A 24,106-nucleotide genomic window follows, 5' to 3' on the forward strand; every position below is an offset into this window, starting at 1 on the left:
CATAGGACCTGAAGTTTTTATATGGAACAACAGAGATCAATATCAATGATTAGTATGAGCAACAAATTGCAGCTCTCCATGACGAAGACAAAGACAATTTTTAGTTTAGGGAAGTTATTTTCATAAATACATTCTTGCAAAATAACTTCATATTGTGGTATCCCTCATGGGACTTGAACCTGCTACTTGCTGAGAAAAAGTCTTAAAATGCTTGGGTGCCTTTGACATTAAACATGACTTATTTTGTTGAAAGAACCGTTTCCATTTTCACTAGCTATAATAAAATTGTTCACCTAAGCTACAACAATTTCATTCTTTACATAAATTGGCATTTGGACATCCATCCCACGTGAATGGATTTGTTAATGTAGGCTCGGCTCACATAAAACTGCTATGCTAACATATGTTTAAGGCTTAGTGAAGCACTGAAGTACTGTTTGGACAAGGATTTTTTTTCCAAAGCCTGCACCTCTGTTTTTTTTAACCTCCCCTTCCATCTCAAAAGAAGGCTGGGATTTTGTACGTTTATTTTTCTGAGGAGAAGCAATGTGTAACAAGTAATCTCAGAAATATCAGCTCTGGCACATGATCAAGGAAGAGAAAGTATAAGGAGAATAAATGAATAGTAAGGAGGAAAACTTGATGACTGATGTATGCAAGTACCAAATTATGTAGTCAGGGATAAAATCCTGGCCCTTCTGAAAACAAAAGCAGAATACTTGCTAGATCACATACGAATGTCGCTGTCAACACGGTAAACAACAGATCATTTCCCCATTGCTTTTGCAGAAAATAACATAACTCCTCTTGGGAGTATTTTATACAGAGAGCATCTCTGAAAGGAAAAAAAAATCACAGAAGTAGAAATCCTGAATACTATTTAGAGAAACTGAAAGTCTTTGAAGTATCATCACTGTTTGAGTCCTCCGTGACTAATGAGTAGTAAGGGTAAGCAATTATTTATTTTTATGTAAGTATATGATCGTTTACTTTTTGCAAATTATCGGATCTGTACAACTACCATGCATTTTGCAAATACTTTCCAAGCCTGTCTGCAATTATAGATTGGATCAGGTGGTGGTCTCTTAAACTGAGTGATGGCTGGGGTGAAGCAGAAGCCTCACAGTCTGACAGTGCTTCAGTTAAGAACAGAAGCACCCTTGAAAGCATATACTGAGCTCCCCACCTCAAAGGTGTGTCAAACTGCCAAGTCCCCGCTTCTGACAACACAAGCGGCCTTGCCAAGAGCCAGTCAACACGTACTGATTAACTCAGTCCCACCTTGCCAAGAGGTGCCAAAGAGTTTTCAAAAAGTATAAAATTGGCACACAAAACCCCTTTTCTTTGAGGAGAGAATTGCTCACCTCTGACTTTGTCAGATGTTCCCCAAAAAATAACTACTAACTCAAGTTTCAATTGTCACTTCATATATATATATATATAAAAATATATAACCATTTGTTAACCAATTATAATCTTCTAGTGCTAATGCAGCACATGAATTTATCAAGGGTAATCTTAAATTTGTTTAATCTGTCACTAATTAAATTACTTACCACTTCAGCAAAATTGTCTTTCTGACAGGCATCAAAAAACTCTCTAAATTGCTTTGGTGATGGCCCGCTTGGGCTCATTTGCAGCAAGTATTAACCCTGTGGGTGACAGTCTCGGAAGATACGCTCACAGGTGACACTAATCCTGGCACATATACATACATCCACATAATTCTTTAGTCATAAACCATCAACTAAGTCTGGGACTAGAGACAGATCCAGTCACACCTAGGCTCCTCTCCGAGGGAAAGCACAGAAGGCAAAGGGGTCCATCTTGAACCTCGTAAATTAACAGGAGGGCATCCCTCAGCCACCTGTCATAGCCATACCTATTTAACGTGACAGTTACTTCTGTAGAAAAAAGAGAGCTATTAAATTGTGACTAAAATATGTAAGGGGGATATGGAGAAGGTACAAAAGGCACTTGTGTTCACAATGCAGTGTCAGCATTTCTGAAATTCTTCATATTTTGTGATTGCCGGTGATTTTGGATGACAGTTCAAACAATACACCCAAAGTTTTGCTTGGCAAATGGTAATTCTCTTGTTTGCTTTTTAATTTAAATATTAATCTCCATGCTGTCAGTTCTGAAATGATGAAGATGGATTAGCAGCTTGTCGAAAATATCAGCCAGAACTTGTAGTAAACGCTTTCAAGAGGCATGACGTTGGCAGAAGGCTTTTGAAATTTCAGTCCGCAAGTAAAATGTTGATTCAAAGTTTAAAAGACTTGTATGTTTGCATAGATTAACATTCACTTGTCCTCTCATGTGCAAGAAACTGATCACTTTCATTTGTATTTTCAGGTTCATCCACTTCTTCCACAGGATTCTTTTCTTGCAGCCCACTATTTTCTGAACAAGAGTCATCGTCACCATTGCTACGATGACCTTCAATACTGTGCCTGATGCCATAAGCAAAATAAATAATGAAGCCTTGCAAAAGGAAAAAAGAAAAGTCAATAGGGTTTTCAGGCATGTAGTGAATGAAAAAGTTGTTTGTTATTACTCTCTGGCTGAACATATTATCTAAAACAAGTTTCTTCTTTAGGTATAAGAATTAGAGCTCACACTTCAGGCATTTCCTCTTTCTATGGAAAGTGCTGGCACTGAATTACAGTGCATCATTTTTGTGTAACTGAATGCTCTAATAGGTCATGGAAACTACTATCTCTCACTTATGCCTAGGTGGAATGAACTCAATTTTCCATATCTTAAAGGAAAATGGCTGCTATACTGGGAAGAAAACTGGCACAAACAGGTCTCTGAAAACTTTTAACTATATGTACTAGGAAAAACAAAATTGTGACTTATCGGAATTAGTACTGTATCTTTCATTCTTCCTATTATCTCTAAAATCTATTTACAATTTTGACTGCATATAAATACCCCTCCTGAGGCGTGCTCCTGTTTTGATTAGAAATATCAGCTAACTTTTTAAAATACGGACTTATATTCAAATATTTAAATGAACAGAGTAAAATGTTCTGAGATAGCATTCATCAGTCCTAACATAAGAGGTCATTGAAATGAACAGAAGTACCTACCAAGTGCCATCCAGAAGCTAAATCTGATCCAGGTGTCTCCACTTAATTGTACCATCAAGTAAATATTTACCAGGATACTGAATGATGGTAAAAATGGCAATAGTGGAACCTAAAAGGAAATATTTAATATGTCTGTAGCATTGAAGGACATTTCTTGTGTATCACACTTCAGTTATAGAACGCAAACTGGAGGTGATGTATCAAATCACTAAAAAGAATGGGAAATTTTTCTTCTTGAATTATCATGAATTTTATTTCTCACTGGGTCTAACCATTTGTTTCTGCATATCTTAAACTTTTAAAATAATTTCTTTTAAAAATATATTCTCTGAGGCTCTGAAGGGAGAACTTTCCAGTTTGTGCTGAACATATACTAATGAATTCATGAGTCTACAGCTGAAAAATAACAATTGTGTATTTTTATATATTCTTCTTTCTGAATTGTCTCCCCATTTCCACCAGGTTCCTTGAACTTCATCACTATACTTCGTTATTTCCAACAAGTACTCCATTAAATAACTGATCTTAGAACTTAACTGAAAGCTCAAAACAAAAAGCAAATACTCTGGGAGGTACAAACTATTGTAATCCAAACGACTGCACACAACACAGGCAAGTGACTGCACACCAATTAGTTTCTGAATTATTTTCCAGTTTCTAAGTGCTTAAATTAAGGTCTAAAACTACTTAAGTCTCAGCAATGTGCACTTTGGGGATGTGTCTAAAAGAATACCGAGAAGATCTGTGATGTCAGATCCACTAATTGTAATAGGAACTGTTCGCATCAACATCAATGCTACAGCCATTTTCTGCAGCCATGCTCCTATGCATGTCACAAGTTAAATCTGTGGGAAATTAAACTCTTTCTCTAGTCCTGAGAAGACCTGGACTGGACTGCACATGCTGATGATTCAGCCATGAGCATCTGCTACCTTTACCTTCCCAAAAAAACCTGCAATAATGGCAGTGCAGTAATGTAATACTGCCTGGAAAAGGGCCATCTCTATCTCTCCTCCGGCCCTTCTCCCACTTATTACAATTCATCCAAACCTCTCATAAGAGGACAAAATAGAGAATATGTTATTCACCATAAAGGCCACTTTCTGCTGGTTCTGAGGCTGCCTTTGGATGAGGAGAATGGTAACTATGAAGGATGCCACCAACACAACAAGAAGGCCAGTACTCCAGGGCTCCAAGTTAGCAATGGAATGAATCCCATAAGTAGTGAGGACACTCAAGACACAAACCAAGCAAGCTGTGTGAAAAAAAACAAAATGATGGAAATAGGAAAGAACTTACTTAATCTCTACATTGAAGAGGATGTGACTTTTAAGAAGAATGATAGCATTACGAAATGTTACCAGGAAAATATCTTAGACTACAGATTAAATCCGTCATGAAGTATAAAAGCATTCTCCAGAATGACATGTTAATGATGACCAAAAGAAGGTATGTTATCACTGGAGTTTAAATTTTGTCTTTAATAAAATTCCATTATTGATGTTAATGCATTATATGAGTTTGGGTAACTGAACACTTACCTAACAGACTTACTAAAATGTTAACAGTAGTTGCAGTCTGCTCTGTAGGTAAGCTGGATGGATAAATCAACGTCTGAAGACTGAAGTGATTCTCTTGTATCATATTTATCTGTGATTCACTTACTGCAGATTCCCTTTCTGAAGCAGTCAAAGCTGCTTTTTCTGGAGAATATTTTGGTTGCTCGTAGGTTAAATTGGGTTGGTACCTATGCACAAAACAAACAGGATAACAAAAAAAAATTAAACTTACTTTGAGATTTCAAGCAACGTGACTCTAGGAATGTATTTAAATACTTAATTATTTGCAGTATAGATTTAGAATTTCCCAATTTGCAACTGCACTGCAACAGCATGTGTTATTAGTCACTAGCATACATAAACAATGGTGACTCACTTTTTTGCTGGGTTTGTCTGTGGATTTTTTGGCAGTTTTTTAAGCTATGTAAATTCACCAATAGATCAGATGAATGACAACTCTTGTACAAAAAGAGGACATAAAATCTGGTGGTCAATGGCAAGGAAAGGGTAGGGGATCTTCTTTAAGCAGTGGCAAGATCATTTGAACTTGCTTCCCATACTGTACTAACTGGCATAAACTGAACTCTTATATCTCTTTTGTTAGAATGTAAGTGTATTTTAAGAAATATGTACATTTAATAAGTCACTGTGCGATAAAAGAAATTTCTCTAAAGCATAAATTATTGCAACACTGAATTTGAGCAGAATTTAAGCTGTTAGACTTTTCAGAGTTAGAGTGCAGAGCTAAAATCTCATTGCAATTACAGAGGCTTAGTGGAATAGCCTGAATGACTAGAATGCTATCATGGATTGTTACGCACTTTTTAGAAAAGACAGGCCAGCAAGGTCCTGGGTGCATTAAGAAGAGTGTGGTCAGCAGGTCGAGGGGGATTATCCCCTCCCTCTACTCTGCCCTAGTGAGGTTGCATCTGGAGTACTGTGTCTAGTGTTGGGTTCCCCAGCTCAAGAAAGACAAAGAACTACTGCAGAGAGTCCAGCGGAGGGCCACAAAGATGATCAGGGAACTGGAGCATCTCTCTTAGGAGGAAAGGCAGAGTGAGCTCACTTTGATTAGCCTGGAGAAGAGAAGACTGAGAGGGGAACTTTAGAATGCTTATAAATATCTAAGAGGTAGATTTCAAGAGGGTGGGGCCAGACTCTTTTCAGTGGTGCCCAGTGATAGGATAAGGAGCAGTGGGCACAAACTGGAACACGTGAAGTTCCACCTTAATGTGAGGAAACACTGCTTTACTCTGATGGTGCCCAGGGAGTTTGTGAAGTCTCCTTCTCTGGAGATATTCAAAACCTGCCTGGACAGACCCCTGCTGTAAGTAAACCTCCTTTAGCAGGAGGTGGACTAGATGATCTCCAGAAATCCCTTCCAACCTTGACCATTCTGTGATTCTGTATTTTAGTCTTAAGTAATAAAGAAGGACTTTTTAAGTTTAAAAGAGCAATATGTAATAAATTGAGCTCTAGCTACCAATATATAAATATTATTCCATAGCTTTACAAACAGAAGAGATACCAGACTTTTACTGACCACTTGCTGAGAAACAGCATTTCTGTTCCCTTCTAAGGCTACCACATCTTGAAACACTTGTCTGGCCTTACGTTTTTAATGCGGGTAATATAAGCAATTATTTGAACTTTGCATCCTGTGAACTACCTAGAACATCTACAATTTTCATATATAGACCCCGCAATGTAATAGGCCAGATATACAGCATAGCTTGTATTCTTATCCAAATATAATTCATTGAATTTTGGACACAAGCTTACATGTAGTAACTGCAGGACTAATGCCTTGACCAGTACATCTTCCAGAAAACAAAAGGAGTCTAGATTTCACATGAAGCTTTGATTTGACTTTCTTTGTTGGGTCACTGCTTCTTAGTAATTATTTATATGTATATGGCTAATTTTAAAATATTTAGCTATCTAGCAAAAATCATACACTGCAAATGTCACTTCTGTTTATATATTGACCAACAAAAAATAAACCAATGCAGAATTGAAAGGATGTTTTTGACTCACCTAAGAATAAGGACACAGGTTGCCACAAGTGAGTAAGCAAGAAGTGTACCAATAGACATCATGTCCACTAAAGCTTTTAGGTCAAACAGAAATGCCATTATAGCTAAAAGGGAAAAGAAAAGACAATGCAAAATTTGTATTAGGCTAACATCTTGAGAGCTAAGATTTTAAAACTTTATTGCTTTACTGGCGGCAATATGAGTGAAATCATGGCAGTCCTTAAAAACGCATTTTTGAAGTCATTGCCAACATTCCCAGATCTAATTCCATACAGCCGTGAATCTCATTCATGTAGATATGCACTGATGAGCCATACAGTCATGCTGCATAATCAGGTGACTTGTATTGGACTTATTTGGACACGTGGCTTGTTGAACTGGGGCCACATCAAAAGTTCATTTGTATAGAGTATGATTCTAACTAGGGTACAATAATCCAACCCACTAAGTCAGTGTCATGTAAAATGCCTGTTGAGCTCAGAAAGAGCTCTATGTAAAGAGGACTTCCAGGAGTTGTCTCAAATAAAACAGTGTTAGAGGGGTTTTCAAATTTATTATCTTACCAAAAAAAAATTAAGTTCAAATTGCATTCAGGAAAGTCTAGCAAAATCTCACAGGAATTAACATTCTTAAGATCAGTGAAATCAGAGCAGAAATTTCCCTGATACTGACAGTAATTATGGCAGTCTTTCTGTTTATAAAAGCTATTACCACATTCTTTTGGAGATTCTGGAATGTCTTTTTTTTTGTCTGTGCTGTTTGCACACAGACACACATAGCTCAAAGAAATTAGCACAGATCATCACTAAACAAAAGGCTAATATTAATTGATCTGAAATACAAGTAGTCAAAGAACTTCTTAAAATATTTCTATTTTATTAACATTATTGAGATGCAGAAATAATCTAAAAATACTTAATCTTTTGAATCACCAGTAATCTCAACATAAAAAGAAACTATTAAATGTAGACTTTATACACTGTATGTATATGCACACACAATTTTTTCTATATTCAGAAATATTTATATGTAATATTTATGTTATATGTTTCCTGACATATTTGTAGACAGGTGTGTAAGTCTACACACAAACACACAATCCTCTTTTTTTTGATCCTGAAGGTTGAAAATAAAATGTGGTTTCTTTGAAAATAAGCCTGCTGTGTTACAGAAATTTTATATTAACTGTAAGTCTCTTTTTCCAATGAAGGAAGGAGGACCATCCTGTTTTCTTTAATGACAATGGATGTTCCTAAATCCAAGAAGCCATTACGAGGTAGACTTCTGAATACCTCACTGCTTTGCATGCTCAGAAGATAGGTAAGCAAAGCCAAAGAAGACTAGAACCTACTACAGTCTCATATAGAGTTGCTATGTGTAATTTTTAATCCTAGCTTCAAAAGGCTAATTTGTAGCATAGGATATTCTTTGCATTAGAAACAATCTGAAAAAAGCCTATAAGTAAAAGACACAGTATTGCTTTTCCAGCTCTCTTGATTTGACTCCAATTGTAAGAAACAACAGAAGATCAATTTATGGTGAAGAAACCTTGGACTGTCACCACAACATTTTGCTATGTGCAGAGTTTCACAAGCACAGTTACCACATGTGAACAGGTAAGTCACAATACATGATAATTGCCTGTAGTCTTGACCTGGTAACTAATTCAGAGGCCAAACATCTGATCTCCTTAATATTTCTTAAAGCTATTAAATGATCCATGCTATGAATTAATAGCAAAGTCAGATAATATGAGCTGTTGCATACATCAGTAACCATTCTGGCAAATGTATTTATGACAAGTTACCAAATATGCATCTGTTTTTAAAAACAGACTCCTTCTCCAGCAGCAGATAAAGCTGGAGTGAGTTGTTGGCACACCAGATTCCCCAGACTGTCTAAAACCAGTCCAAGCGATGGCTGCTGCTAGCTGGAGTCAGGGCTGCATAACTATATGAAGCAGTTTACCAGCTGATTAATATGGCTTTCTTTCTTTTCATCATTACTGTGATTTCAGATAAAGATGTTAATTTCACCCCACATAACTGCACTGCCAAATTATTGTAGGAGAATATGTCAACATTACAAATTCAAATAATATAAAGTCAAAACAATAAACATAATTCAAAACAATTTCTCTGTACTCCAATCGAAGAAAAGGGAATTGATAATAATGCTTTATCTGTGAACTATCTGGACAATGACTGTGCCTTCCACATTATTGCCAAGTACATGGCATAAGCAGTTCCAGTCCTGTGGCATCTAAGGATGACTGACTATGAATAATAATCGTATTTTAGTCTGGGTTCTGAACTTCTTATTTGATATCCATTTCAGACAGAACTGCTAAACGTTGTAAGGCATGTATTTCATATTTTAATCACCTCTTGTACTTATGTATTTGCCTTTGAGTTGAATATTTCTAGACCTTTCAGTTTTTCTGGGCAATTAGACATATCTTAGAAATGACAATGAAATTTGGGCACAGCTTCAAGTACCTCAGCAGGAAGCATGGACAAAAGTGAAACATTTCTACGTTAAAAATCTGTCTTTGTGAAACATTAAGAGTTGGCAACAGTTCCCAAAGTGCTGTTTTGCTAAAAATGTATGTGGGCATGTATGTGCATACATACATGTGCATAGACACATAACACCACAACACACACTCCACAATCACAATTTGGTAAGCCTACACAAAAACAGAATCCTTTTTTTCAGAAGAAAATTTAAAAATCTTTGTATTTTACACAAAAGTTGATCCTGCTGCAAATGCAGATTTTTTTTCTCTCATGTCTCATAATAAAAAACCTGACAGTTATTTCCCCCCCTTATAGATGTGAGAAATACATAGGTGTACATCAGAGAAGGAAACCTCGTAAGCAAAGCATCAGCCTAAGGGATCCAAATTAAATAACAAGTTTATTACAATACAAGAGGCAAATATTAAAAAAGAAAAAAATAATAATTATGTGACATTAAGAACATCATCACAACCATGACTGGCATGATCTGGAGTTCTTGCATCCTTTGATTACTCAGTAATTTTGTTCCCATTATACATGCAAGGAAAGTTAACAAGCAGCCCTCTTCAAAAACACAAAGTACCATGCACGTGCACAGAGTGTTTAAATCTCAGTTTTAAGTAACATGGGCTTTGAAAGCTTACCAGAGATGACCCCTGCTGTCAAGGTGGCAGAAACTGGTGCCTGCCTCTTACTCACTTTGGCAAGAAAACTAAAGAGTAAACCATCGCGTGCCATGGCAAACAGAATTCGGGGCAAAGGGAACATAGAGCCGAGAAGACTAGAACAGAAAAATGTATAGTTCAAATACAGGTTATTAAAAGCATGATGCTTTACTGGTAAACCCAACTACACAAAAAGAAAGCTTGGAAGAGTTAATGGGGTTAGGTTTAGGTTTAGTTTTAGTTTAGGCTCTGTGTCGCTGCTCCTGTTTTTTTGTTTGGTTTTGGGGTTGTTGTTTATTTTGAACCTAAGCTTTGAAAGCACTTGAGATTAACCAATAAATACAAAATCTGTGGTAGAGAAAAGTTTTACTGGTAGCCTACCCTATCCTAGCAACAATCAGATTTGATCATTTCAGCCCAAAGCAAATCAAAGCTGTACAACAGTGCTTTATTTCCATATATGCAACATGTTTAGCAGTGCACCTTTCTTTACAAGGATCAACTCTTTAGTCTCACCTGCTACTGCACCAGACGATAGAGTAGCAACTAGTGGGGTCTTCGTTTTGGAACTGATTTGAGCTAGACATTTGAAAAGCAACCCATCCTTCGCCATAGCATAGATTACACGTGGCATTGGGAAAATGGATCCAAGAAGACTGAGTAAAAAGCAAACACATGCAATATGGCAAACAGTACATGCAGAGACAAGATAAATAACATTAATTAATGGCAGGTATAGAAACAAAATTTATGATTGTAAGATAAACCTAGAAAGCCCCATAGCCCAAGATACTACAGATCAGGCACAAACAGAAATTTCTTTTTCTCTGTAAAGTTGATTACCTTTTTAAAATTTACTTTTTAATTAATGTAGGTAATGGAATTGCTTCATCAGAGAGAATTTGAATTAGCAAAGTAACTCTTGCCATCACTGTAGTTCTTGGGCAGTAGTGGACCAGGAACATGTTCCAGGTCACACTAACTATGCAATTAAGCTTTAGTATTCCTGGAAAAACTCTGCCAGTCAGCAGCAGCAGCAAATCAATAAGCATTAGCATCATCTCTTACACTCTGCATTTCCATGTGAGGCTGCTGATTAACATTAATTCAAAGTAAGCACCATACAGTTATAATTGGGCACATTATTTCTTTTGATTAAAGCATCTCTAGCCAAGCTTCACTAAGATTATTTCTTTTTTTTTTGGAAGAAGTAAAGCTAATTAATTCAGATTTGTTATTAGCAGAACACAGAAAGCTTTTAAATTGTTGATAACTCACAGCTCTTTTTAAACATAGTTTTTAAATTAGGTGGCTTTTTCCCCTCAAAGCAAAATAATTGTGATTAAGAAAACCAAAAACATTGAAAGGACAAAAGGCAAACCATAGCCAGTAAAATCTCTCCAGCAAGCACACTTGTTTTTAACCAGGTGAGTGGTTGTCTTTCTTACTTTAGGGAATTGTCTGTATTACTTACAGAAGGCACAGCTTTTACATACTACAGATGCTAAGTACCTCTGGTAATGCTTATGAGACACAAGGTTAGACACACTTAAGTTTCACTGCACATGAACTCATTTTGATGTATGAACGTACCTTCCAAAAATGAATGTTTCCTAAATCAGGGTGCCAATTGATTTTTCAAATAAGGATACTGTTAACATTCACTGCCAAATATTTTGCTTTATAAAATTTATTTATCCTACCCTTCTTTAAGTACATTCACATCAATAACAGAAATATTAACAAGTACCTTTAGCAGGGGAGACAAGTTCAGGACATAACATAATAAGAGGTAACTATATGAACCACAAGCAATGATCCCAACATTTTTCTTAATTATAATCCTAAACCAAGGAATATGAAATACTGTTTCCTTTGTTTTATTCTAAACTGACATCAGCTAGCGGACTGAAAGGTTAACCTCTCCACATGAGTAAATGTATTTGTTCAGAATACACTGGGAAAAAAGAGATCAACGGTTCAAATTTCTGAAAAAAAAAACATTTTAGCATCTCAGTTAATTTTGGTTTCCAGAATTAATTTCTTTAATCTAGTTTCTGCTTATATATCACTTGTAATATTTATCAATATAGAGGAAAAAATCAGTAAAACCCTCCAAACTGAGGGGACCATGACAGCTAGATCGAAAATAATTATACTCCCAGTATATGAACTGTGTAACTATGACATTCAGTCAGCCCTACAATTCTCTTAGCGTCATTCTGGAACTATTCCCTTTTTCTATCCCCTCCTATATAAAAATATTCCTTTCCTTTAAATCATTGCCCACAGTCAGCATGCTCATTTTCTTCAAGCTAATGCTTACAGGGTTATCTCAGAATAATGTTAGCATTAGTGCTTCAACAGCCATAACATTTTCCTTTTTGGAAAGGCAGCCAGTATTCTTGGTGCTGAAGATCTTGTAAGTGACTCCTTACCTACATAAGCTCAGGCACAAGATTGGCATCCACATTTTTCTATCCCTCAATTTCAGTATCAAGCAATTTTCTTTTTTATGAAAGAGTTTATACCACCTTATAATTCGGGTGTAATCTATATGAACACATACTAATTTATCGCATACTCTCCCTGATCTATTTAATCAAAATAGCATGTTAAGTTAAGGCTACATCCACAGTTTAACAAAGGGGAATAAATTATAATATTTTCACAGCTATAATCTACATCTCAAATACCCACGCAGAAACCACAGGAAGGGATGATGTCAGAAGACAGACTGGCTACTGGAGTAAAACAGAGACAGGCAACGAAGATGAGGAGTGGAGCTAGTTAACCATCTCTTCAATTTTGCCTGCAAATACACAGAGCCCATAAAGCCACTGAGTCACTGGGAGTGGACAGCAAGAAAGGACAAAATGGGTGAGGTTTATTTCATCAGTTAATAAAGATAACTTGCAGGTCATATGTCTGAAAATACATATTTTAATTAAAAAAAAAGCACTTTCGGGTAATAAGCCAAAGACAATAACAGTACAATTTAAAAAAGGAACTTAAATTAATGCAGCTACTGTGATCGTGACCTGCTTAAGTCTAAAACACGCTTATAACACAGCTAATCCTTCGCATGAACTGAGCCTTCAACATGAACACATGAACATATATTTAAATGTCATATTATCCATCAGCTTTTTCAAATAAAATTAGATTTTCAATGTCTTTACCTTGTGGACAAAGCACAGAGGGATCCCACTGCTACAACGTATTTCGCAGGACCCCATCCAACATATTCAAATGCCACTGGCAGAGGACTTTTCTCATCTAGTAGGCAGTATGGCATCATAAGTGTCAGTGCAGCTGAAACCCCGAAATAGGCCATGAAGCAGACAAGCAGAGACACCACAATTCCTATGGGTATAGCTTTCTGAGGATTCTTGACCTCTTCTCCTGAAAAAAGGGAAGAAAAAAAAAATGCCCCACAAAAATACTTTCTCATTTCCATCTTCATCTTTAAAAGATGACATCAAAGACAAATTATTTGTTAATCTTTGCCATGGGAATAATACTAGTAACAGAAGTTTAAAAAATGTGTATAAAATAAGCTTGGTATTTTGTTGCCAGAAATAGCATTCAAAAATAGAGGTAAACTAAAGAATATAAAATATATTCTATAATTACAGTAGTCAAAGCACATAATATCTAATTATTTACCTACAGTTTATAAGTTCAAGGTATTCATTCCCTATCAGCCACATACATTCTCTCTTTAGGAGAGAAACCTCATCTCAGAGAACTGTAAAAGCAAGCAGGTGATTAACATGATTTGGGCAGAAAAAAATAGTATATTAAGCAGTTCTCAGACTTAGAAAGCAACAATTAATTTATTTAGAATAGGAATAAAATAAGTAAAATCCACTCCTTCCTCCCAGGACAATAGCCACATTCAGGAATGAACTGAGGCTCATTCTACATGGTCTGAAAGAGGTTTTGGAGAAGACAAAGGATGAACAGTAGACAGATTGTTATGTTGCTGGAGAGGGGTGGTGTTACTTATACAGGTACGCACACAGATATAAATACTATACCAGTTGTTGCAATGCAGTCAAATCCTACAAAAGCATAAAAACAGGTTGCAGCACCAGCCAGTGTTCCTGTGAAACCATATGGCATAAAGCCACCACTCCCATATATACTTGTCACATTTTCATCAGATGAGCAATTCCTATAAAGAACAAACACACAGCACAAAAATAACTATTATTATTAGCAGTAGTAGTAGTAGTAGCAGCAGCAGTATGAGGAAGAGGAGAAGGAGGAGAAATATATGCATCTTCCTCTCCTACCATTCTGGAAAAACATGTTACATCGCCTTTGTCAAGATGGAATACTGCATTACGAAACTGCATAAGAAGACATTTTCATGTCAGTGCTTGTAAGACAGACAAAAATAACAGTAAATGGGAAAATATCTGAGTCACATAACTATCATCTTACTTATTTCGCAGTCTGGAGCAAAATATAGTTAAACACTAATGATATAAACAACTTTTGCTGTCATACTCCCATTGAACTGTAGAATATTTTATGCTGGAAAAGACCTTTAGGATCCTTGAGTCAAACCCTTAACCTAGCACTGTAACTCCACTGTTATACTGTGTCCCTAAGCACCACATCCACATGTCTTTTAAATATCTCCAGGGATGATGACTCAACCGTTTCCCTGGGCAGCCTGTTTAAATGCTTGATAATCGTTTTGGTGAAGTAATTTTTCCTACTATCCAATCTAAACCTCCCCTGGTGTAACTTGAGGCCATTTCCTCTTGCCCTATCACTTTTTTACTCAGGAGAAGAGACCAACTCCCATATACTACTGTTAATACATGGCTTAAAGATTATAAGTCAGTAACCTCTCAAATGCTACGTGCAAGAGGACTGAAATAAGATGATTTTTAAAGGAAATCACAAACAAGAAAATAAAAATCTACTCTTAAGGGAATAAAAGTTCATCATTCCCAGCAACAACGCTATTAGTTGATACATTACCTGCAATACTGCAAAGGCAAGTATAATAGAAAATTGCTTGGAATATGAACAAGTAAACAGATTTTTAAAAAAGAAAAATAATTACTCTGTTACTGCAGTAAGGTGTATTAGATAGTCTTCACTTATTTTCCAGTTGTCAGCATCTCCTTTCACAAAACCAGAAATCATAACGAAGAGTAGGACCAAGATGTTAATAGCAGTGAAAATTTTATTCACCCATGCCGATTCTTTCACTCCAAAGGATAAAAGACCTATAAAATAAAAATATTTTGTAGATGTGAATGGTCCCTAATAAAATGGTGTCCTAAAGAAGACGTACATGCAAGTACTGTAAATAATACTAAAAAGCAGCACTAGATTTTATAATTCCAAAAAGTGGTAGCACAAATTTACCTGACTGACAGCATGGCAGTAGGCAAGGGTATCAGAAACCATACAACTGAAAGCTTCTTTAATTGTATTTTTTAAGTATTTAAAAGTATTTTAAGCAATTGTTATGTATTGCTTTTCTGAGATTCCAATTCTTAGTTCTATTTTATGCAATAGAGCAAAAACAGGTACAAAGATTCTATGCTTAGTAAGAACAGATTGGTAGAATCTATTGTGTACAGAACAATTAGTCATTAAATCAGTAAAATAATATAAATTATTAGAGTAATAATGTGATCTGTTCGCTATAAATTTTTCAGGGCATATGCACTATAGAATAAGAGTCCCATTTCCTAGCTCATTAATAAAACCCTTAAAAGAAATGCATGCCTCCTGTTCATAAACACCATTAAGTGTACTAAGTGTTTAGTGGAAGACCAGGCAGTGAGCAGATCAGGAAAAATTAAATACAATGGGAAAGACTTCACAGGTTCTTTGCAATCTTAAGTATTTCCACTAATATCCCATACATGCTTTCCCTCATTATTTAGAGATTAAGTCTGAAAATCTTAAGCCTCCCAAGATAATGCCCAACACATGCCCAACTCAGTTGGAAAAAGGAAGTTTACAGAGGGTGGAAAAAGGGATTGGCCACTTGAGGGGAATATAGCAATGCTGTCAGAATATGTAAAGATGCAATGAGGAAGGCTGAAGCCCCACGGGAATTAAATCTGGCAGAGGACATCAAGGGCAATAAGAAAGGCTTTTTCAAGTATATCTAGCAAAAGGTAGACTAGGGAAAATGTGGGCCTACTGCTGAATTGAGGTGGGTGCCCTGGTGATAAGAGACTGCAGAAAAGGCATAGTTGCTGAATTCCTTTTCTGTTTCAGTCTTTACTGCTAAGGCCAGCTCTTAGAAATCCCAGACTCTGGAGAACAGAAAGAAAGTCTGGAGAAAGGATGACTGTCCCTTAGATGGTCATCCTAAAAGCATTCACCAGCAATAAAGTCATAAAAACTACACAAAACTATGTAATTTTCCTGTTATCATCAATCTGTATTGTAGGCTTTATAAAAAAATACTGACAAGAGATTATTTCATATCTCATCTTAAAAAAAAGACTGTACACATGAAAATTAGACTATATAATTTAATTCCCAGAGTTATTGTGCACACATACACATCTAAACGTCTCTGATGTTATACAGGTATTTCTCATAAAACACAAACTACAATTTAGCATTTTTTTCTGCAAGAAACTCTATGACATCACAACCACCATAAATGAAGCCACATATGTGTCTTACCTGATAACAGCAATATAAGGAATACAGCAAAGAAGTCAGGATACTCTGCTAGCCCAGAGTAATTCATTTTGAAGTAGGTACTGAAGAAATGACCAATCTGTTTTCCAAGAAGTTCGTCAAAGGTACCACTCCAGGCTCTTGCTACGCTTGATGTACCTTCATAAAATACACACATATTTAGGGCTTTGCATACATACAAGTATAGAGTTACTTCTACAGAAAAATAAATAAATCTAAGCATGTTGCCACTTGCATTTTAAAAAGCAGAGCTTGTGTTGAAACAGTGGTTTTTCGATTGCCCAGTGATTTTAAAGTTACAGAATATTTCAACATAGTTACATAATTAACATAGTTACATAGTTAACAAGGCCAAATGCCAGGTCCTGCACTTGGGGTGCAACAACCCTATGCAGTGCTACAGACTAGAAGTCTGTCTAGAAAGCTGCCTGGAGGAGAGGGACCTGGGGGTGTTGGTTGACAGCCGACTGAACATGAGCCAGCAGTGTGCCCAGGTGGCCAAGAAGGGCAATGGCATCTTGGCTTGTGTCAGAAACGGCGTGACCAGCAGGTCCAGGGAGGTTATTCTCCCTCTGTACTCGGCACTGGTGAGACCGCTCCTCGAATCCTGTGTTCAGCTCTGGGCCCCTCACCACAAGAAGGATGTTGAGGCTCTGGAGCGAGTCCAGAGAAAAGCAATGAAGCTGGTGAGGGGGCTGGAGAACAGGCCTTATGGGGAACGGCTGAGAGAGCTGGGGTTGTTTAGCCTGGAGAAGAGGAGGCTGAAGGGAGACCTCATTGTTCTTTATAACTACCTGAAAGGAGGTTGTAGAGAGGAGGGTGCTGGCCTCTTCTCCCAAGTGACAGGGGACAGGACAAGAGGGAATGGCCTCAAGCTCTGCCAGGGGAGGTTTAGGCTAGACGTTAGGAAAAAATTCTTTACAGAAAGGGTCATTGGGCACTGGCAGAGGCTGCCCAGGGAGGTGGTTGATTCACCTTCCCTGGAGGTGTTTAAGGCATGGGTGGATGAGGTGCTAAGGGGCATGGTTTAGTGTTTGATAGGAACGGTTGGACTAGATGATCCGGTGGGTCTCTTCCAACCTGGTTATTCTATGATAATAACATATTATTCTACAACTAAATTATTTCTGTATCATTTATATTTCATGTCATTGTGGAAGACACTTTATTTCTAAAGTTACAATGTAGCATATGTTAAACAATACAAACCAGTGTAAGAAATTTACCAAAGAACATGAAGGGAAGCTTGTTCACTTGGAAGTAAAGCAAAACCAAATCTTTAGGAAGATGTATATTGGTTCAGGCAGCATCTAAGACTAATATCTTCCTCTGGTAAAGTATGTATGTGACCACAGCTAAATACAACCTTATTTTTACTGCTCTACCACGAAATACATTTCAATACAACATTCAGTCATATTGATTTTGCTCATTCGATTTGAGCAACAGTCCCATACTTAGGTATACATATACAGCCAGGCATGCTTATACACAATATAATGGATGCTTGGAAACCGTACCTCTGGAAGAAAATGTTTTCCAATCAAAAAAAATATTGTCTCTGCTGAAGCATTGAAATAGTTATTTGACTATCTCCCACATAAGCATTGTTTTTATTCAGATCTGGTCAACCTTGTATTTTATGGGATTACATGACAGGACACCATTTAATTAGCACGAAGCTACAGTAACAATTAGTACTTAAACTTCATGACCTTCTTTGAAGTGAGATACTGTAGTGATAGCATCCCTGTAAATGTCCTTGCTGTGTGTTCAGAAAAACACATGCTTATTGATTTCACTGGGATTATTCTTGCTGAGCAAAGGTGGCAAAGAAATCCTATTATTTCTTGTGCATCATTACTGAACTGACATTCACACAAGTTATTCAGTCCATGCTGCTCAAGACAGATTAGTTGCAAAAGCATCTTGCAAAAAATCTCTTTACAATGGTGATGCACAGGAGGAAATAACCTAATGAAATACTTTGGTTATTTGACCTCGGAAGGAGTAGAAAGCCATAGTAGTTAAGTACAGACAGAGAAAAGAAAGACAGACCCAAATCCGTATCATATTTGCTGTTTCAGAAACCCTTGAGACCAATGTTTGTTCTTAATCTTACCTATAATATAGGATAAAATGAGATTCCAACCAGTGATAAAAGCCCACAGTTCACCCACAGTTACGTAAGTATACAAATATGCAGAACCAGTCTTGGGAACACGAGCGCCAAACTCAGCGTAGCAAAGACCTGCCATCACGGATGCCAGCGCAGCAATGAGGAAAGAAACAACGATACTAGGTCCAGAATCAGATTTGGCTACTTCTCCAGCAAGGACATAAACACCAGCACCAAGGGTACTTCCTACTCCTAGGGCTATAAGGTCCACCGTCGATAAGCATCGGCACAACTTGGAATCCTCAAGACTTTCACCACTGACGTTCTTCTTTCGTACCAGACACCGAACAAAGGACAAAGCCGGTCCACAGGGCAACATGATGGATGTAGAGGCCTGAAATGAAATAAATCATTGTGGTACATAAAAGGTAGCATAGATATCAGTAAGAAACAACTAAAGAAACATATTTGTATAAAGAACTTTAATCACACCTCCCAGTTTACAAATTTACATTCTTCTATGACATTAAATGTATCCTATGCTGTAGCTCATGAACTCAGAAAGAGCAGCCTTTCTTTGGGCCTGAGGAGGCACTCCACTTCCCTAAAGCCAGGTTTGTCTACCCTGGCCTGTACCACAAAAGGTATTTCCAAGGTGACGATGTCTTTTTGGTTGTTTTTTTTTCCACAATGACACTTCTGAAGCTGTAGCGATCACTTAGGATGTTATGAGAAAATACTCATTATGCTGTCACCTATGGTGAAAGGCAGCAATGCTCTCATGACTACCTGCCCTTCCCCTTAGCAACTTCAGTGTTGCAGAAGCATGGCATCTTTTTAAGGAATTTTTTTTTTTTTTCAGTATTTCATTAACACGAAAAAAAGCTCTGGCAGATATGGTTCTTGGAACACTAAACAGTTTCTAAGACTTTTGTTACTCAAATGGCATCTCAGATTGCTTTGTTCCTTTGCAGCCTGGGACAAGAAATCCTGAAGGCTGTAAAATCATCAGTGGTCAATATTACGTTTTTTTCTGCTGAGAAGGAATCCTTGTGACAAAATAGGAGCTTTTTCCTGCTTCTGCTTTCTCTGATTCTTGTGGAGGAAACAGGAGGCTGGTTCTTGAAAGCCACAAGCCAGTAAGATGAAACACCTGTTCTGATTCAAACCCACCCTTTCTTCTTTGCCCTCTGAAAACTGGGGGACAATCAAAGACAAGGTTCAAGATACAAACTTTGTGTTTGTAGAGGAAAAAAACCCCAAAACTTTCCATACATGTAAGTAATGTACCTTTTTAGGTATATCCATCCTAACACAGATTTGAGAAAACACATCCTTTTACGATGACCACTGCAGTCCAGAACATCTTACACTGTTTTCTATATGAATGCATGATAAACAATGTATGAACACTGCCTCACAAAGTCTGTTGCTGTGTACTGAGTGCAGAGCACTACTTCAGGCATGGTCCTCTTTCAGTTCTGTCCGAGAAATGGAAAGACTCTGGTACTGATGACTTCATATTTGATAGAAAGGTGCAGCAGGAAGAACAGATAAGATCATGAGGCTATTTGGCCTTCACATAAGACCAAAGGACAAAGGGTCTGCAGAAATAACTGACAAGTTTAACTTTTTCCTGTGGTATCCATTGTAAGACAGATCCTTTAGCACATTACCCACCGCAAGAGAACAACCGGGACTCTGACTCAGAAGCATGTAATACTGTGGCTGAGAACGTCTCACGTCTCACTCAATACTAACCCATGAGGCAAAAAAGGTAACAGCTGGGTGGCAGCATTGTCCTAGATAAGCTTACACTGACTGCAACTAAATACTTCTAAAGGGTTTTATTCCTGTGCTGGCATGGTTGGGCAAATATCACTTTTTCCGTTTCTGTTGATCTTTAGGACAGAGAGGACACATGAAGTAGGGTAAGTAAACATAGAAACTATGGTATCTCCTACTTTTTGACCTGCAGGTCTCAGTATCTTCCTAATTGCTCCTTTTTATTTCCTCCTTTTCCCTTTCAGTCTAGGCCTGCCTCGTCCTGGACATCAGAAAAAAACCGGACATCAGGATGTTTTTCTGAACATCAGAAAAAATTTTCACAGAAAGGGTCATTGGACACTGGGACAGGCTGCCCAGGGAGGTGGTTGAGTCACCATCCCTGGAGGTATTTAAAAGACGGGTGGATGAGGTGCTCAGGGACATGGTTTAGTGGTTGATAGGAATGGTTGGACTCGATGATCCTGGAGGTCTTTTCCAATGTAGTGATTCTGTGATTCTGTCCTAGCAAACCACTGTGGCCCCTGCTTCCTCTTCACCTCTCCTGCCATGAGCTTCACCAGCATTGTCCCAAGCCCCTGCTGAACAACACGCACAGTTTATGAGCCCTGGCTCTTCTCTGAGCCTTCCTGGGCAGACACGTGTGACAGCTTATGAAATGGAGGTTTTGATAATACATTTAGTAATCAATCAAGAAGGAAGTGAGCTCTCTTAATGCTCTCCGGCTGACAAGAGCTCACAGTGCTTCTGAGGCACCTGTCCTATGTTTTTGAGGTCAGACTTAGATACCTGCCTGCCTTTGAACAACAGCATTAAGCATGTAGATGAAAGTGCCATCAGTCAGGGTGGGCAGAGTTGTTTATGCAGTTTAAACAGAATAAAGATTGAATCTTGAAATTATATACAGTTTAAGCATAGCAAATTAGAGACACAGAATCAAAAAGTAAAATGCTCTTGCACCAACCAACAGTGTTCAGTTATTTACAATTAAAGCAAGGGGCAGACCCAGCCTGTTGCTTCTCTTATGCGTTCAAACATGTGCCAGGCTCCACTTCATTTATGTCTAATTTACAGAGACATTTGTCACAAGCAAACACCTATGAAGTCCATTTGTCACCGACCTTGGAACATTCCTCTTGCTGTGTACAACTGAGGTTGCAGCTCTCTGGCTTTGCACGCACTGGGTCACTGCACTTTTGAAGTCTCTTTTGGACCAAGTTTTTCTTCAGCTACAGATTACTCTATAACACAGAGTATGTCTCCAACAGTTCTCCGAACTGCCTTAGGCTCGAGGACCAATGTTCAATCTGTATTTAAGCCTCCTCCTTCCTTGAACACATTCCTAGATAGAACAGCAATGCCATCCACATTGCAGCTTACAGTTTTATCCCTGCAACTGCATGCAACAAAAACACAGGCAGGACAGTAGGACTTAGTTTAGACAGGAAAGGAATTGGACGAACCTATCCAATACAGGAAAAAAAAAAATTAAAAACTTCCCCACATATTATGGACATTCATGGTATTTTTCAGGGTACCTGAATAAGCACAGATATTTCTCCTGTCCCTTTTGTTCTTAACTGTCTTGGTTTCTTTTTCTCTACAGTACCTGCTGGTAGACCCTTCTTAATTTCAGTCTTTTCTAGCCAGTTGTAAACCAGATAATTTACTGCTTAATTATCATGCATCTGAATGCTAATCCAAGAAGCTGAGTTCAGCCTTATAATTCATACCTGCTCTTCCATTCAGATGGATAAACAGGAACATTTAATGGTTGTCTATTGTTAGCCCTCTTCTAGCAGAAAAAGTTTGGTATCAAAAAAATTCTAACTACAAATACAATACAAGAGACAAAGTCTCCATGTGCAAAGTTTCTATTCATGCTTAAAATGGCTTTGACTACTTCACAGTCTAAAATCTACCATTTTTAAAAAGTAGTTTCTAAGTAAAAAACCCTAACAGCCTCCTACCCCAAAACAAGAGACAAACAGTAGGTGGATATTGAAGCAAAAAACTAACTTATATCATTTATCTCCACACTCTCCCATTAAAGTGACATTTGATTTTAATTATGTGAAATAAGTGGTTTCAGTCAGTACACACCAAAACCAAGCTACAGGTAGGAAACCCCAAAGTTTTGCTGCAACGGCCAACTTTCCCTGTGAAATTTTCTGTTATAAGCTCTAATAAAAAGATAAAAAAATCTCCTATGGAAAGTAACTGTCATGAAACAATATAAAACCTCTGAAAGGTTTCATACTATTACCGAGACAATGTTTAAAGATTCCTGAAGCAAAAGGAATTCAAAGGTATTTTAATTATGAACTATTTTGTTGATTTAATATTATATCCTATAATATACTTTAAATGTTAAGTGCAGTAGTTTAACATTGTAAACAGCATATTAATTAGGGTGAAAATACTCCAATGATTTTGTAACATATTGAAAATGCAACTATGTAAATATATACTGATTACATACAGGTTAATTAAGAGTCTTTCATTGGCCTCAGCTACCTGAAAAAAAAAGCTGTAAAGGTTTATATTTTATATTTTCCATCTGTAGAATTTATGATAAAATGTTTGTTCCCTCTTAAGTTAGCCTTACACAAACCTGCAGTATTGCATTGATTAGATCTAGTGCAATAATACATGAATATAAAAAAATTCAGAGATTAAGCAGAACTAGATATAGTCTACAGTTTGTGTGTATGTACATGCACAGACAATACATGATTTTACTGCAAGTGTTCTCAAAGTTGATATTGTACCCAAGACTTTCACAAAATTTCAATATTAATGGAATATTTAAAGTGATGTGTTTAAAGAATTCCTAAAGTCCTAAAACTGGAAAGCAGCACCTGTAACGTAAATCTAATATGTATAAAACAGAGAAGATAAGCTTCATCATCCAAAAGCATAAACACCTTCCAGACTGGGAAAGAAAACATAAATCATATCTTCTATCTCTTAACACTGTAATCTGCATTTCATCAAAGGCACAATAATGCTGCAATGTACACTATATTTAATACTGCATACCACCAGTCTTGCTACTCAAAAAGCACATATGTTAAAGGCAAAGTTTCCTACAATAAGCTATGTTGCTTTCAAATTACTTCTTTCAGCAGTAAACTTTATAACGAACCTGATTCAGAGCAAGTTCAGCTGGTCAAACTTGTGCTCCTCTTGCCCACTCCTGAACTTCTGCTGTCTTAAACAGAAGAATAATCACTGAAAGCGATTTTATTAAAATATTTGCTTTAAAAGACAGCTGTAGGTGGCATGAAAGTGGTTGGTGCTGGAGGGGTGGAGGCTAGGCAGCCCAGGTGATTGGAGGGCTGTGAACTCACCAACTATTTTTTTTGCCCAGCTAAGGCAGTCTCGGAGAGAAAGTCTTGCTGCTCTCCAGATAAACCATACCTACTCCCTTCACAACACAAAATCTGACTGGAATGTCAGATTCTACATTCAGACACATCTACGTGCTTGCATACAAAATGCACACTGTTGTGTGGGGTACCTGCCACACACCCTGAAGGAAAAGCAAAAATATGGATTGGTCTCCCATTGCAAAAGCAAAGCCTTCCCACTGCCCTTGTAAAAAAATAAACTGGCTTTGAAGC

At 37.3% G+C, this 24,106-nt stretch overlaps 1 protein-coding gene across 4 annotated transcripts; it reads right to left on the minus strand.

Annotated features, from left to right (window-relative positions):
* Positions 1-278: 278 nt before the first annotated feature.
* On the minus strand, positions 279-23,783 carry SLC7A2 (solute carrier family 7 member 2). 4 transcript variants are annotated; one of them, XM_069855952.1, is made up of 12 exons: positions 23,629-23,783; positions 18,699-19,089; positions 16,559-16,714; positions 14,967-15,132; positions 13,924-14,060; positions 13,063-13,285; positions 9,860-9,996; positions 6,695-6,797; positions 4,640-4,845; positions 4,187-4,353; positions 3,099-3,207; positions 279-2,487 (listed from the first exon to the last, which is right to left on the minus strand). In XM_069855952.1, the coding sequence occupies exons 2-12, from the start codon at positions 19,072-19,074 to the stop codon at positions 2,300-2,302; spliced, it is 1,968 nt and encodes a 655-aa protein (XP_069712053.1). In that variant the 5' UTR covers positions 19,075-19,089; positions 23,629-23,783; the 3' UTR covers positions 279-2,299. The 4 variants fall into 4 exon arrangements, with proteins under 4 accessions (XP_069712053.1, XP_069712050.1, XP_069712054.1 ...); XM_069855949.1 differs by lacking the exon at positions 9,860-9,996 and adding an exon at positions 10,397-10,536; XM_069855953.1 differs by lacking the exon at positions 23,629-23,783 and adding an exon at positions 21,602-21,706.
* Between the last annotated feature and the right edge of the window lie 323 nt (positions 23,784-24,106).

This window comes from Phaenicophaeus curvirostris, chromosome 4, assembly GCF_032191515.1.
Source record: "Phaenicophaeus curvirostris isolate KB17595 chromosome 4, BPBGC_Pcur_1.0, whole genome shotgun sequence".
Lineage (NCBI taxonomy): Eukaryota > Metazoa > Chordata > Aves > Cuculiformes > Cuculidae > Phaenicophaeus > Phaenicophaeus curvirostris.